At 42.9% G+C, this 14,746-nt stretch overlaps 1 protein-coding gene across 1 annotated transcript in view; it reads right to left on the bottom strand.

Moving 5' to 3' along the window:
* Positions 1 to 10,141: 10,141 nt before the first annotated feature.
* LOC138973376 (uncharacterized) overlaps positions 10,142 to 14,746 on the bottom strand; it is a 10,306-nt gene continuing 5,701 nt past the window's right edge. The window contains exons 2-4 of the mRNA XM_070346093.1: positions 14,261 to 14,746; positions 13,169 to 13,327; positions 10,142 to 11,930 (exon numbers count right to left, since the gene is read on the bottom strand). The exon at positions 14,261 to 14,746 is cut by the window's right edge and continues 330 nt beyond it. Coding sequence (XP_070202194.1) covers positions 11,077 to 11,930; positions 13,169 to 13,327; positions 14,261 to 14,746 — 1,499 coding nt within the window. The 3' untranslated portion in view covers positions 10,142 to 11,076. The remainder of the gene's footprint in view (positions 11,931 to 13,168; positions 13,328 to 14,260) is intronic.

The following is a 14,746-nucleotide window of genomic DNA, read 5'->3' on the forward strand; positions in this document are numbered from 1 at the left end:
TTCTGAATCTGATGAAACAGCGCTGTATTTTCAGCCAAGGACTTGTCACTATTACCGTACACAGCACACAAAACAGTAATAATATTATTATCTGGTAGAGTATCAATAGAGTATAAATTGATCGTTTATTTTAAATTGGTTAATGGTCTAGCGCCAGTGTATTTACTTAATTACTTACCATCTCTCATTTCAGCAGTAAATCCGTACCACCGACGCAAACCATATGATAGGCAAATGTTTTGATGTAGAACTGAATTATATAAGCATTCCTTTTTTTCCTTCTGCAACATCTTTATGGAAGGAATTACCTGATCATATAAAACAAACGAATTCAATTGGTTGTTTTAAAAGATGTTTGTCCAGAGATGACCCTCTAAAGTTCGAAAAGCAGAAATCATTCACTGTAAATTAAGATTAGAGATAAGCGATTTAAATGCAGATATGTTTAAAAGACATTTGACAAATGATGTTTTCTGCAGGTGTGGTTTTCATGTTGAAAATTGTGAACACTTTTTATTTGACTGTCCATTGTACACGAATGTTAGAGCAACCACTATTGATACTCTACCAGATAATAATAATATTACTGTTGTGTGTGCTGTGATATTTACCCCCAAAGACAAATATAGCACTTACCTATCTTTATCTTTTGGAAATCGAAAAAAAGGACTTCCCGGGGCATTTTCTGCTGGAATTGGTACAATTAATTGCACCACAAAAATTACCCCCGGTCGGCATTCTTTCAGACGCCATTGTGGTGTCTGGAAATTATCAGCGGCAGCAGAGCCCAACAAGCCAAGGGGCGTGGCACCGCAGCTAGCAGCGAACGCGCAAAAACGGCTCCAGTGCAACATCTTAGCGTAGCCTACAAGATCTTTGAACCGATCACGAGTCTAATTATCACGTGATATTACTTGATCATGTGACCGGTGTCACCGGAACATTCGCCGCTAGTTAGTACACCGAACAAGACACGGTGTAACATTCGCCGAACTTAGTTCTGCTTGGTTCGGCTGTAGTTAGTCGCGGGCTTAAGACTAACCCCGGACCTTTTCACAGACTGTTAGGATTCTGAAGCGTTGATTTTTTGATAGACATGTCTTGTGCTCAAGCTTTGAAATTTGGTAAATTTATATGAAAGTATATAAGTGCATGCTAGTACATATAAGTATGTTTCTGATTTGTTTTGTTTTCCGTTTGTTCATTGTTGTGTGTGTGTGTGTGTGTGTGTGTGTGTGTGTGTGTGTGTGTGTGTGTGTGTGTGTGTGTGTGTGTGTGTGTGTTATTACGGGGTGCCACCTTGTTTGTAAGCGTTTATAAGCCAATGCCAGTAAAGCGTCAATCCGTGAAATTCTGCTGAAGTCAATCTGAGCCCTTCGAAAGACAGTCTTACGTTTGGTTTGACTGCAGAAGCGCATCACGTAAGGGTACTGCCAATAATGTTGTATTTCTCTCCGAAGTAAACCCATCTTTAGTGCTTCTCTCTGAGGCAACTAGAACCTTGTCATTAGTAAAGGCACATTGACGGGCGCAGTGGCGTGGTGGTTAGACGTCGGCCTCCTAATCGGGAGATCGTGCGTTCGAATCCCGGTCGCTGCCGCCTGGTGGGTTAATAGTGGAGATTTTTCCGATCTCCCAGGTCAACTTATGTGCAGACCTGCTAGTGACTTAACCCCCCTTCGTGTGTACACGCAAGCACAAGACCAAGTGCGCACGGAAAAGATCCTGTAATCCATGTCAGAGTTCGGTGGGTTATGGAAACACGAAAATACCCAGCATGCCTACTCAACGAAAGCGGAGTGAAGCTGACTATGCTCTCAGACTACAGTGTGGGGAACCCAAATGGGTAAAACGAGCTCACACGTCACCAGAACATTCTGGAACGCTGAAGAAGAAGAAGTAAAAGCACATTCCACACCTCGTAAGCAGTTCGGCACGCCGTCTCAGATCTAGTCAGCCTTTTACATGGGACAAGACCATCCCACCACTTGGCCACATACCAACAACCTACACCCAGACTGCTTGCTGTGTTGAGCGAGAATTTTGGTATGAACACATTTTGTAAAAGCCAAGATTGGCCTTTTTTTTTATTTAAAAAACATTTGATTTCACCAAAAATGTCCAACAACCAGGAAAAGTACCGCAACACGGTGGCCTAGTGGTAAGGCGTCAGCCCAGTGAGCGGGAGGTCGTGGGTTCGAACCCCGGCCGGGTCATACCTAAGACTTTAAAATGGACAATCTAGTGGCTACTCCGCCTGGCGTCTGGCATTATGGGGTTAGTCACGCTAGGACTGGTTGGTCCGGTGTCAGAATAATGTGACTGGGTGAGACATGAAGCCTGTGCTGCGACTTCTGTCTTGTGTGTGGCGCACGTTATATGTCAAAGCAGCACCGCCCTGCCAAATCCAATCCCATAGTCGGGTATCAACTTATACAAAAAAACGGATATGACGTCATTAAAGACATTTATAGAAAAAAATGAGAATTAAAGTCTGGGGATGTCATGCACAGGAACTCTCATCTGAAGTTTCATGAAGATCGGTCCAGGAGTTTTGTTTGAATCGCTCTGCACACACACACACACACACATACACCACGACCCTCGTCTCGATTCCCCGTCTATGTTAAAACATTTAGTCAAAACTTGACTAAATGTAAGAAAACCCACCCTGACTGTCGAAAGTGTTTAGTTAAAAATCAATAAAAACAATCATATCATGCATGACAATTAGACCACAACTAAGAAAATGGTATCCATGCTGAGAACAATCATCTTGCTGCACTTCAAGGGGCAATATCAGACATGGGAATTCCAAAATAGAAAAAAACTCTGAAAATAGGCCAAGGTCCAGGGGCCGCCCTAAGGCCCCGGCAGGGTACGGGGGCAGAGCCCTGTTGGGGGGCAAATCCCCCCCGGAAGGAAAACAAATTTTAGCATTTTAGACCAATATTTTGATAGTTCTTGTGTAAGCAAATAATGGATAGAGAGACAATAGTATACAATACATATCATTTAATGAATCTTTTTTTTGTGCCACGTACAACTTTTTATTTTCGCTGAAACGTAATTTCCTTTTTGCGGAAATCCGCGATTTCACGGACAATTCCCATGCCTGAATATACAGCGGTTGTTTCTCTTGTTTACAGCAAACTTTGTTCCTGATCCGCATTCAGACAGACAGACAGACAGACAGACACGGAGACATACAACTTGAACAGACATATAGACTGCCCGGTCGCTGACACACCTACTGTCGACCATCAAATGTTCGGCCAACTTCATCATCTATGTGTCGGCCAGCACCAGAAACAGAGAGACGATGACCGCTATGGTCAGTCGTGGTCAGAGGTCAGCTTGGTCAAGGGTTCAGCGGGTCAAGGCGCAGACTGAGCTGAGCTCTAACAGTTATTGAAGGCACTTCGGATGTGTTTAGAGCAGCACCAAGATGCTTTCATATGTTGTTTTATGTGGCAATTAATGAGCGCTCGTAACAGGATCTTGTGATGTGTGTGTGTGTAGGCCTTTTTTGTTTGTTTGCTTAACGCCCAGCCGACCACAAAGGGCCATATCAGGGCGGTGCTGCTTTGACATATAACGTGCGCCACACACAAGACAGAAGTCGCAGCACAGGCTTCATGTCTCACCCAGTCACATTATTCTGACACCGGACCAACCAGTCCTAGCACTAACCCCATAATGCCAGACGCCAGGCGGAGCAGCCACTAGATTGCCAATTTTAAAGTCTTAGGTATGACCCGGCCGGGGTTCGAACCCACGACCTCCCGATCACGGGGCGGACGCCTTACCACTAGGTCACCGTGCCGGTCCTGTGTAGGCCTGCTGTGCTTTTTTTCAAACCTGTTATGTTAGACACAGGTTATCTTTTTCTGTTCGATGATGCATAACTATAACACGTTTTGATTGCAGATAATTCAATGGTTTAGTATGTATGTGTAGAAACAAAGTGAACAGAGTAGAGGCTATCAATTAATAATTCTACACTTCTTTAAGAGGAGAAAACACGGATTGATCGACCAACAGATCGACCAACTGACCGACAGACAGACAGAATGATAGACAAACAGACACACACAGACACACGCACACACGCACACACGCACGCACGCACGCACGCACGTACGCACACACACACACACACACACACACACACACACACACACACATGGTTTTGCGGCACGATTTATTTACTTTTGTATTGTTCCGTGGGCATCAGGAATAAGACAATAGTGATACAAAAAAGATGCGTTAATTACAAATAGGCTAAACGACCATGTACAGGTTTAAAGGACTTTAGAAAGTTATCAACAGTAGTAAGATAGCGATACAAAAAATGAGATCGGATTGATAGGCGGTAAATACACATGCACGAAGGAAAGACTAATAATTATGTACAAAAAAGACGTCCTTTGTGCTTACATATCGTCACGCTCATAAGAAAAATACCTATCTCAGTGTTAAGCATTTCTGTAGTGACACTACAGGGGAAGCTACTGGAAGGGTATCTAGTATGTGTTAGAGAGTACAAACTCTCAGACCGTCGGAAACCATTGCCACGGTAACGTAAGCAAAACTGCCGATCTCGTTTCTTGAGTTAGGCACTTTTTTATGATACAGGAAGACTTGATTTAAAAATGTGAAAGTATGCAAAAACTCTTTGTGGGTTGTAATACAGTTTTGCTGATTGAAAATGTTGCTGTCAGCTCTTTATCTCATGTTTATCCAGCTGTCACCGCTCGAGATAGGCAGTTTGCAACTTATAACTAACATGAGATAGGCAGATTGTTCCGAAACCAAAGAAAGTTTTGTGCGTTTTTTTCTCAAAACATAAAACAAATGACATAGGCAATTATCTTATGAGCGTGACGATATTCCCAACTCTCATCAAGCAATCTACAGTGCGAACGCTTGCCTTCACATATACCTTCTTTCCTGAGTAAATTTGCACATAGACCACTGCACATAAGTCTGTGCTGTTACACACACCAAGAGTATTATATAAGCCTACTTGTAAAGAAACAATCAACAGCAAGCGTGTGTTTTTTCGAGTTTACTTCCTCAAATGTGACCCTCCACCACGGAATGAGTCGCATGTCACCTTTGCATGATTTTCATATTTTTACATTTTCCTAAAGAGTGCTCTATCCAGTGGTGAAAACCGTTTTAGAAAAGAGCGAATACTTTTCGAGTTATAAGCCTGTGACTAAGGTGACCCTCACACTGTTACCACAGTCCCCCCGGACTTATATTAAGCCTAGCGCAGAACCGCGCGAGGTGACATGCGACTCATTCCGTGGTGGAGGGTCACAAATTACGATCATTTTTCAATGATATTGTATTGTTTAACCGACATCGGTCATTTTAAAAAGTGCGTTTGGCCCACACCGTAAGTTGTTTTGTGCAGTTAGTTTTGAATTTTAAGACGTACACGTTGATTTATCACATTAACTTGCTCTCAAAAACAGGTGTCTTTTTCGCAAAGACTACATTGCCTACTATAATCCACCTTCCACAGAAACACACGACAAAAGCGAAGCAGCAATTTTTTTACATTTAGTCAAGTTTTGACTAAATGTTTTAGCATAGACGGGGAATCGAGCCGAGGGTCATGGTTTGTGTATGTGTGTATGTGTGTATGTGTGTCTGTGTATAAAGTGATTCCAAGGAAACTACAGGACCAATCTTCATAAAACTTCACATGAGAGTTCCTGGATATGATATCCCAAACAAATTTGTCATTTTTCGGAGATATGTCTTTGATGACGTCATATCCGGCTTTTTGTAACAGTGGAGGCAGCACTGTCACACCCTCATTTTTCAAACAAATTGACTGAAATTTTGTACAAGCAATTTTTGACGAAGTCCGGACTATGGGATTACATTTCAGCTCGTAAGCTTAAAAAATAGTTAATTAGTTTGCTCATTAAAGTTCTCATTAAAATCGATTTTTCAGGAGCATATTAAATAATGATTGCATTGTATATCTTCTCCTGAATTCAAAAATGTATGGATATGTCATGTTTACTCTAAAAATGTGCTCAGAATGAAAGGAAATAGGTTCAGTAAGTATTTTACGGTCACATGCTTCGCGGAGACGAGCGTGACCCGTCTTGGTCTTCGGGCTATGGTTAGCCGAGACTATCTAATACCCCCATTCCACACAACCGTTCTATGTCCCGTTCCCGTAGCGACCAAGGAACAGCACGGGAATGGGAGGGATCGGGAGGAGACCTTAATGGAACGCCAATGGACGTTAACGGAACTCCTTTGAACGGTAGGAACGGTTGGGACGGGTGAAATCGGGCTGCATGTTCAAAATTGTAGCCATCCCCCTCCCGTTCCAAATGAACGGTAATGGAACCTTAACACATCAGCAACGGAACTCATGGATGGTTGATGGAACTTAACGCAATGATATCGCAACGCTAGCGCTCTCACACAATGAGTTGTCATATAGAGATTACACAACGTCATCGAGTGAGGGACCGAACAATATTGAAACTCGAGGATGATTTTTTTGTGGTATCAACCGAGACCGTAGGTCGAGGTTGATACCACACAAAAAAATCATCCGAGAGTTTCAATATTTTTTGGTCCCTCACAAGATGACGTTTGTGTAATTTGTGTATACAATGATAAATTGATTGTATACAATGATCAATCTCTATACCTTCCTGTCACTGGAAGCAGCAACACTTGAAAGCATAAGTTCCCTTGACAAACGTCATTGATGATTGGCGTCATCTATGAATGACGTCACTGTCTAGACAAGACAAATGCCGGTATCGGCAAACCTTGTCGCGGCAAAGGCGTGCCTTGATACCATTGAGATCATAGGAGATGCACAGCAGTGCCGATACCAGGTTTCTTTAGCTTCACTTTAAAATGATATCAGAACGATAGTTATTCACTTGAAAGTGAACACAGGAGAGTTGTATACACCCGCATTCCACACATCCGTTCTTGCTTCCGTTCCCAGCCGTCCTGAAGACGGCTGCCAGTACGGTCAGACGCTGCTCAAAGATGCCAAAAACGGCCGTTTGTGCAGCGTCTCATTGTTGTGGCAGCCGTCCTGAGGACGGCTGGGAACGGAAGCTAGAACGGTTGTGTGGAATGGGGGTATAACTGTAGTCTCGGCGATGACTGGTTTTTCGTGTTGATCTTTTAGTTTGATACCGACTGACTAAATGTTTTTATATCTTTCACGCGACTTGTTATTTAAAATTCCGTTTTCAATGCTCAAAAAATCAGATCGCTTCCTCTCTGTTAAAAACAAGAAGTTACAAGAGACGCGCTACCCAGGTGTGGGTGTGTTAAGGTGTAATGAGCCACCTGCACTTACGGCAGAACGACTAAGGTCGTTTACGTACTAAAACAGTGACACGGGGGCGGGACCCATGTCCGCACCGGCCTGGATTCGAACCCGTGTGCCAAGGATAACACGCCCGATGCTCTGCCAACGGAGCTACAAGTCCCCCCCCCTCCCCCACCGCCATCCAAGGGAATCAAGCAGACGTCAGTACCAACGCAAATACGATGTTCAGAAGCTTGTCTGAATCGGCTGCACAATCCCTGCGTTTGTATGGCAATGTCTTCCGGCGCGGACTAGCTTCTGTCATCCTGGGGACCACCAGATGGGGAACCACTTGTAGCTCAGATGTAGCTCTAGTTATGCGTGCTGGAAACGCTAAGTAGTAATAACATTAATATTAACAGTCCTACGGTTTTTAGCCATAAAGGACTTGAGTGTTTGTCCGCTTAAAAAAAAGAAAGAAAAAAAGAGAACAAAAAGAGGAGGGCAGGGGGTGAGGTTGATGATGATGCTCTGTGGAATTCGTTAAAATGAAAAGTAGTCTGTATTCTATATCCTGAATAACGGATTTGTAAAATGATTTTTATTCAAAACGTAGAACCTTTCAGGATCACCAATAAAAGCAAACAGATGAGCAAATAAGAAGAACACGAACAATAAATCTCAAAACTTTTTTAAAATAAAAAGGGTTAAGATGTAAACCACGATACGAAGGCCGTGGTAAAGAAATATGTACAGTTTGGCGACTAGCGCCTCCGTAATATGATTTGTAATTGAAGCTATGATGCTTTGCTGCTAGTGCATGCTCCGCAGAAACGCTAAGTTTACCTCTGTGGCCTTGTATAACAAGGCTTGGTCTTCTAGAGACAGGTGTTCGGCATCGCCTTTCCTGTGTAAACGATTCACCTCACCTTTTCGGATTTGGCTAGGTTTTTACATGGCATAAGGCTACACATTTGAGGTTCCAGGACAAATAAAGCGAGAACATGACCATTTGTTCGTAATTTGTACAACAGAAAAGCGTCTTCTTTTTTTTCTTCTTTTTTTTCTCCCTTTAAACAGTATTTTATTCGTAAACAGACACATGATAATATAACAACATCATTAAGAAGGAGCACAACAAGTTTAAAACTTTTGGTAAGTGCTCACATAAACATTCCTGAAATTTCATGGCGGATTATGATCAATGCGACACATTTTTTGAAAAAAGAGATGAGAAAAAAAAAATATATGTAAAAAAAAAAAGAAAAAAAAAATAAAAAAATAAAAAAAAAGAAGAGGAGAAAAACAGCAAGGAAAACTTAGTTTGAATTATCGAACACAATCTGTGTCAATACCGAAAACGAAAACAAATACAAAACGAGAACGAAAGACACAACAGCGTCTTCTTACTTAACCATCGCCGGTGGTGGTGGGTCCGTGTGGACCCAGAAGTGTGTTTAATTGCAAATATCTCTTAAAATAGTTGGAATTTTTTAATGAGCTTTTAAGAATGCCTCAGGCACCTAAAAAGCTATTATGTCCTAAAATTTTAGCGAGAAGTAATTTTAAAAAAAGGTCATATTTAAACTACTAACATCGTGAGGCCGTGCGGACCCATGTTTCTCAAAGAAGGAAATGAGAAGCATTGGTCCGCACGGCCTCACGATGACTTCCGTGTGTAGTCGATAACCCGGACGGGCGAAGGTTTTAAACAAAGCCTACACGACTATATTTTTCTCTCGAGTAACTATATCGGGTCATTATGTCCACCGAATGTACTTGAAGTAAAATACATACTCGTTATTCACAGATTTAAATTCAGCAGTTGCCAGAATGTAAAATAAAGTAAGATAATATAAAAAATATAAAAAGGGGAGGGGGGGGGGATGTGTGTGTCAAGAATACGCGTTGACAATCTCAATAACGGCTCAATGTAGTTGTGTCATTCGAATTGACTTTCGACGGGCGCAGTGGCGTAGTGGTAAGACATCGGCCTCCTAATCCGAAGGTCGTGAGTTCAAATCCCGGCCGCTGCCGCCTGGTGGGTTCCAGGTGGACATTTTTCCGATCTCCCAGGTCAACTTATGTGCAGACCTGCTAGTGCCTTATCCCCCTTCGTGTGTACATCCATGTCAGAGTTCGGTGGGTTATAAAAGCATGAAAATACCCAGCATGCTTCACCCGAAATCGGTGTATGCTGCCTGAATGGCGGGGTAAAAACGGTCATACACGTAGAAATCCACTGATCGTGCTAAAACATGAGTGAACGTGGTAGTTTCAACCCATGAACGAAGAAGAAGAAGAAGAAGAAGAAGAAGAAGAAGAAGAAGAAGAAGAAGAAGAAGAAGAAGAAGAAGAAGAAGAAGAAGAAGAAGAAGAAGAAGAAAAATTGACTTTCAAAGAAGCAACACGAATCAAAAAGTTCCAAAATCAGATCACTTTGACAGAGTTACTCCAATATTAACAAGTCGCGTAAGGCGAAAATACAATATTTAGTCAAGTAGCTGTGGAACTCACAGAATGAAACTGAACGCAACGCAACGCAGCAAGACCGTATACTCGTAGCATCGTCACTCCACCGCCCGTGGCAAAGGCAGTGCACGTGGAATTGACAAGAAGAGCGGGGTATTCGTTGCGCTGAGAAGGATAGCACGCTTTTCTGTACCTCTCTTCGTTTTAACTTTCTGAGCGTGTTTTTAATCCAAACATATCATATCTATATATTTTTGGAATCAGGAACCGACAAGGAATAAGATGAAAGTGTTTTTAAATTGATTTCGAAAAACAAATTTTGATAATAATTTTTATATATTTAATTTTCAGAGCTTGTTTTTAATCCGAATATAACATATTTATATGTTTTTGGAATCAGCAAATGATGGAGAATAAGATAAATGTAAATTTGGATCGTTTTATAAATTTTTATTTTTTTTTACAATTTTCAGATTTTTAATGACCAAAGTCATTAATTAATTTTTAAGCCACCAAGCTGAAATGCAATACCGAATCCCGGGCTTCGTCGAAGAGTACTTGACCAAAATTTCAACCAATTTGGTTGAAAAATGAGGGCGTGACAGTGCCGCCTCAACTTTCACGAAAAGCCGGATATGACGTCATCAAAGACATTTATCAAAAAAATGAAAAAAACGTTCGGGGATTTCATACCCAGGAACTCTCATGTCAAATTTCATAAAGATCGGTCCAGTAGTTTAGTCTGAATCGCTCTACACACACACACACACGCACACACGCACACACACACGCACATACACCACGACCCTCGTTTCGATTCCCCCTCGATGTTAAAATATTTAGTCAAAACTTGACTAAATATAAAAACGTGGTCATCCGTAAGGTCACCGCTACTGTCCTACATTATCAACGGAACATTAGCGGTGAGCTTTCATCCCAGTGTATTCTCAGGGGAAACAACTAGTGCTAACAATCCCTCTTCATCCCTAACATAACACGCAGCAGTTGCTTAAGTCCAACATTGGAGCGTGGCAGATGTAACTCTTGTTTCTCGTGCTGACAACGCTAAATTTAGCTCTGTGGCCTTCTACCATAACAAGGCTTGATCTCCTGGGCTGAGGTACAAGAACCGAAAGTGGGTGCCAACCAAACGGGAGAGAACAAACTATGGGTTCTGATTCGTTGAAATCACAACACATCTCAATTTCAACCAATCCAACATCGCGGTTGGCTCCTGTTTGGTTGGTAACTTGTTCGTACACTTCAGCCCAGGAGACAGACGTTTGGCTTTAAAATCGACTCGTGCGTTCAAGAGGGGAGGCAATCGGTGTGAGGTATGGATCTTCAGAGTCCTCTACTGAACCCTTGGGCGTTGAGTTGTCTCCCGAGTCTCTGTGTGTGGAGTTCTCGCCTTTTTTAATCGGAGATGCAGTCGAAACTGAGTTCTCGTCTTCAAAAGAAGCAGTAGGTGTTGAATGTACGCTTTTCCCTTTAGCGAAAACCTCCTCTGGGGTTGAGTACTCAGGCTCGCAATCCTCAGCCACAATTTTCTGCGTTGGTGATCCGTAATCGCCGCGTGATGGGGACGCAGTGGATTTCAATTGCCCACCTCTCCGTTTATCAGCCAAAGCTTTCGGCGTTGTGTATCCAAATTCGTCCTCCACAGGGAATTTAGCAGGCGCTGTAAATCCATCTTCCTGGGCCACTGACGACCCGTTTTCTGTTGACTGTCCGCCGTCGTAGTTCTCGATCAAAGTTTTCGATGTTGAATATCCAGATTCGTCCTTCTCAGTCGACTTTGGGAATCCACGTTCTCGGTTCAACGAGGACGCGTGTTCAGCTGCCTGTCCACCGTCGTGCTTCAGGGGCAAATCTTTCGCTGTTGAATTTTCAAAATCGACCTTCCCGGCGGTTAAAGACGGAACTAAGTAACCACCATCCTCCTCACAAGCTGGATTCACCTGGCCGTTTGATTGGTTGCTCGCAGATGATTGACGGCTCAAATCCTTAGGAAAGGCTGGTGGTTGGATGTTGCCCAGAGTGGGAAGATCGGAGGGGAGGGAATAATCTCCGGATATGACCTCATTTCGATCTTCTAACGTCGGGAGCGGGACAAGCGGTCTGGCGGCGATGAAAGACGAAACTGAAAAATGATGGTGATAGTTGTTATAACAATCTAGTTTTGTTTATGAGTCGTTTACTAATAGAGGACATTGAAAGTCAGCTTCATTGTGATGTTAAGGTCACGATGATTCTGAAGATGACACCTACCTATCACGTGATCAATAATTCTATTTCTAGCAACAACAACAAAATATAACAAAACATCTCCGTGGAGCCACATTTGTTTCAAATACATGTACTGTATACCATGTACACTGCTGTGTGATTCCGATCGTTATTCCTTTCCACCCGGGCGTTTCTCTTTCCTCATTTTCTTATCTCTGTGTCTTTCTTTCTCTGCCTAGATGTCTTCTGATTGACTGTCGGTCTGTTTGTCTTTTGGTCGCCGCCCCCCCCCCCCCCCCCCGACGTCCCTTGTTCCATACGCTAACCTCGTAAGGACAATGAAGCTTATGTCTGCCTTCTGTCTGTCTGTCAGTCCGTCTGTTAGTCTGTCTGTCTGTCAGTCCGTCTGCTAGTCTGTCTGTCTGCCTGCCGTGTCCCTCATACCTTATTCCAAGCTGACGTCTTGTGGCTTAATTATAAAGCTGTCCGCCTACCTGTCTGCCCGTCCAACTGTCTAACTGTCTATCTGTGTGTGTGTGTGTGTGTGTGTGTCTGTGTCTGTGTCTGTGTGTCTGTGTCTGTGTCTGTGTATCGCCCCCCCCCCCTGCCATTGTTTCAAGTAGATCTCTTGTCGTTTATGAAGCTTTAAGTCCCAAAATTAGCATTATTTTTTTTCTTGAAGTGTCCTCGACTTTCATCCATCTTTGTCTGACCCTCTTCCTCTTTTCATCCATCAAAGCAAAATGTTTGCTCATAGTCGCTCCCAAACCTACCGTATTTAATGGCCTACAAGGCGATACATACAGCGCATTATATATTTGTTTAGAAAAACAACAGTATCTTATTCATGCAAAAGGCGCAGACAGTGGATAAGACGCACACATTTCTTCGATCGAAAACCGAATTTGGGGTGTGAAAAATACGAGAGTAAAGGGAACGTTTCGATTGCATCTAGTCTCAGGGCTTGGAAACATGAATACACGCACTCAGTAAGAACAAAAAAATGGGTAGCGCCGTATTCTGTATGGCAGCTCGCTTTCCCCGGGGAGAAAGCAGCCCGAATTTCCATGAGGGTAACCTCACAGGACTATATTAATCTTATCTTTATCCTTGTCCTTATCCTTATCCGTTTGTTTGAAAACTTGTCCTTACAGCTCGTCCGTCTGGTTCGGTTGGACTGTCCACGCCTGGGAACGTCGTCAATGTCATAGTAGATGTGAGACGAGCTCTCTCGTCGCAAGGACTGCCCCTTCATGCTCCCCCCGAGGCGTCCCAGGCATTTCAGTTCCAGGCTCCGTCTTCTGTTCGCTTCTTGATATACAAAAATATAAAAAAGAAAACATTATACGAACAAACTCATCACCAGAAAGCGGCGTGTGGCTGCCTGTATGGTGGGGTAAAAACTGGCCCTAGACATAAAAACCCACTCGTGCAAAAACGGGAGTGAACGTGGGAGTCTTAGCTCATGAACGAAGAAGAAGAAGAAGAAGAAGAAGAACAACAACAACAACAACAACAACAACAACAACAACAACAACAACAACAACAACAACAACAACAACAACAACAAACTAATAAAGGATGCATCTCCTGTGTACATTCAACAACCAAGTGTGACTGTATTAAATTCAATGCTTCGTCTTCTCTTTGCTTCTGGACACGCAGAAATGAAAGTCAAACACTCATTAAGATTATCTCCTCATATCCCCGTCCCCCCTCTCCCCCGTGTCTTGTATATTTTAATTCAATACAAAAAAAATCAAAATAAAAACAAATCATACGAACAAACTGATCGATCCGGTTTAGGATCCTGGATATGCATATCCTGTGTACAAAACCAAGTGGGACTTTTTTTTTAAATTAAATGCTTCGTCTTCTTTTCGCTTCTTGATATACAAACAAAAAATATGTTAAAAAAAATCATACGAACAAACTGATAAAGTTCCGGTTTAGGATGCATCTCCTGTGTACATTCAGAAACCAAGTTTGACTGTTTTAAATTCAATATGCTTCGTCTTCTTCCGCTTCGGGACAAGCAGAAATAAAAGTGAAACACTCATAAGGAGGACCGTCTCATATCCTACAACAACAACAACAACAACAACAACAACAACACCACCACCAACAACAACAACAGTATTTACAAAAACTCCACCATCACCCCCACCACCATCACCACCATCACCACCAACACAGCAACAACAACAACATCAACAACAACAACAACAAAAGCAACAAACTCACCTTTTCTTTGCATGGCGATGACGCAGGCGATAACAGCAACGACGACGACAACAAGGACGACGTTGACGGACAGCACAGACACTCCAAAGGGCACCATCGTCAAGTAGTCACCCCTCTCAGACTTCCCAGAACTAGCATCCCCCATTCCAACATTCACGCCACTCACAGAAACACCAGAGGGAATTCCTGTAAGGGCATTCGAATCAGGGCTGGAATCAGCAACTGAAACTCCTGCGTTGTCGTCCGTTTTGCTGGAATAGACAGAAGACACTGCCGGTACCGTAGACTCATCAGCGGTAGAGGGCTGGGCAGAGAAGTTGTTCTTTGAATCAGCAGTGAACTCATTAGACGGAGAAAGGGTCTGTGCAATACCAGGAGTAGATGCACCAGGGGAATCTTCTGCAGGACCATAACTTGGTGACTTATGCATAGTTTCTGCAGTGGTAACCTCATCTGGTGCAGGCTCAGTAGAAGTCGTCATCAGGA

This window comes from Littorina saxatilis, linkage group LG8 (genome assembly GCF_037325665.1).
Source record: "Littorina saxatilis isolate snail1 linkage group LG8, US_GU_Lsax_2.0, whole genome shotgun sequence".
NCBI classification, from domain to species: domain Eukaryota; kingdom Metazoa; phylum Mollusca; class Gastropoda; order Littorinimorpha; family Littorinidae; genus Littorina; species Littorina saxatilis.